The following is a 1,828-nucleotide window of genomic DNA, read 5'->3' on the forward strand; positions in this document are numbered from 1 at the left end:
AAATTAGGATATTCCAATCTCCATTATTTTGATTTCATCTGTGTGAAATGTTCTCCACCTCCTATCCTGAAGTATTCCTGAGAACTGCTACAAGGATTCTGTGTTGTACTTCCTGCACAGAAATAACGAGGTTTGCAAGGCAGCACGGTGTGAAGATGTTAGATGAACTTCTTACCATTCTGTGTCATTTTTAGCTTGTGGTTGGCTTTTTATGCAGACCTTTTTTTTTTAAAACATTTATACAGAGGTTCCCCTCCGCACCAGCAGGGAGTGGCGCAGCAAATGCTTGTGACTGCACTAGACATTTTAGGAAGAAAAGTACAACCAAGGATTGGCTGTCACAGACAGACTTCTGTTGTGCAAAGGTATGAGTGGAGGGATGAAATGGAAGGTACAAAGGGAGGGATGAAAAATGTTTATTTGCCAAGTCCTGTAGAATCTGAGGTATATTTGTCATTGGGAAGAGGGGAGCTCTAGAAATATTAGTCCAATGGGTTTTATTGAGTCTTTGCATCCTTCTGTGTGTTGAGTTCCATGTGATTTGGTATGTGGAAGAGTTTCTCATAAAATCTTAAAAGTTGTGACTAGCTAGGGTCATGGACTTGTAGAACAGCCCAGGCTGGAAGGAACCTTGAAAGATCTGATCCAACCTTTTGTGGGAAAGGGACACCAGATGAGATTATCTAGCACCCTGTCCAATCACATCAGGAAAACCTCTAGTGATGGGGACTCCACCACAGCCTGGGGGAGAATTGTTCCACTGAATGATTAATCTCACTGTCAAAAAATGTGGCGTTTTTTAAGCTGTAGCAACTCAGCTGTATGCTTGTTCTCTCAGGATGAGCTGGTGCAAGTGGAACAAGTTCCTGTCAGTGTCTAAACTTCTGATTAGTCCTAGAAAGCAGAACACATTGTAAATTTGTTTTAGCTTAAGTGTCTATCTAAAACAGGTTGTGTTTTAGTTTGCTGCATTGCAACTTACCTCCTGAATTTTTGGCACAATGCTGAAAAGCTGATTTTTTTTTTTTTTAATAGCAGATTCTTCAAGATAAATTCTGCATTACAATTAAAATTCTTTGTGAACTTGTTGCTTATAAAATCTGCTGATTGACTTACGAAATCAAGATCCCTCCTGTTAACCCACAGAGTTGAGGCTGCATGACCATAGGGACAATACTTCCATTGCATGGGTGCTCTAATCTTGCTTGGAGGGACTCTGTCCTCAAATGATACAAGAATGCGGTCTGTACTGCTTGTGCTCTTTGGCCGGAGTGCAGGAGTTGCAGTGAATAAGCCACGTGTTACAAGGCATTACCTATTTAAAAATCAAATTGACAACAGCAGTGCATTGCAAGGGCTGTTGTTCTTAAATTGTGTTTTAGTGTCCTGATATTCGTGATGCAGGGAACAGCTTCTCCCTGTTCTGATCTTGAGGAAGAGTAAGATGAGGATGATGCTAGAGAGGAACTCGACTGATGTCACAACAGTAACTGAGATCTAAACTGCCGACAAATTCATGGGCAGAGGCAACAGTGAGGCAGTTTCCCGCTTGGGAGGGTTTTTTCTCATGATCTTTCCTCTTACACTTCACCGTTTCCCTCTATTTTTGCTTTTAGGCTTTTATGAATTCCTTGACATAATACCTCATCACGCTTTTCATTTGTTTGATTGCCGTTTGTATAGCATGGCTGTATCTGTACTGAAAATGAAGGTGTAGAGAGATGCCTCTTGCTGCCTGCATCAGGCACGTGTGAGCACCAGTGGCGAGGAGCAAGTGGGGCTGTGGTCGTGGTGAGGAGCGGCCAAGGAGGGGTGTGGTCTGGTCCTG

At 42.5% G+C, this 1,828-nt stretch overlaps 1 protein-coding gene across 1 annotated transcript in view; it reads left to right on the forward strand.

Annotated features, from left to right (window-relative positions):
• Positions 1-245: 245 nt before the first annotated feature.
• The window catches only part of FAM228B (family with sequence similarity 228, member B), a gene marked incomplete at its 5' end in the record, with an annotated part of 9,280 nt that continues 7,697 nt past the window's right edge, over positions 246-1,828 (forward strand). Inside the window, one exon of the mRNA XM_009879245.1 lies at positions 246-365. Within this exon, the coding sequence (XP_009877547.1) occupies positions 246-365 (120 nt within the window). The remainder of the gene's footprint in view (positions 366-1,828) is intronic.

Source organism: Apaloderma vittatum, unplaced genomic scaffold (assembly GCF_000703405.1).
Source record: "Apaloderma vittatum isolate BGI_N311 unplaced genomic scaffold, ASM70340v1 scaffold4242, whole genome shotgun sequence".
Taxonomy (NCBI): domain Eukaryota; kingdom Metazoa; phylum Chordata; class Aves; order Trogoniformes; family Trogonidae; genus Apaloderma; species Apaloderma vittatum.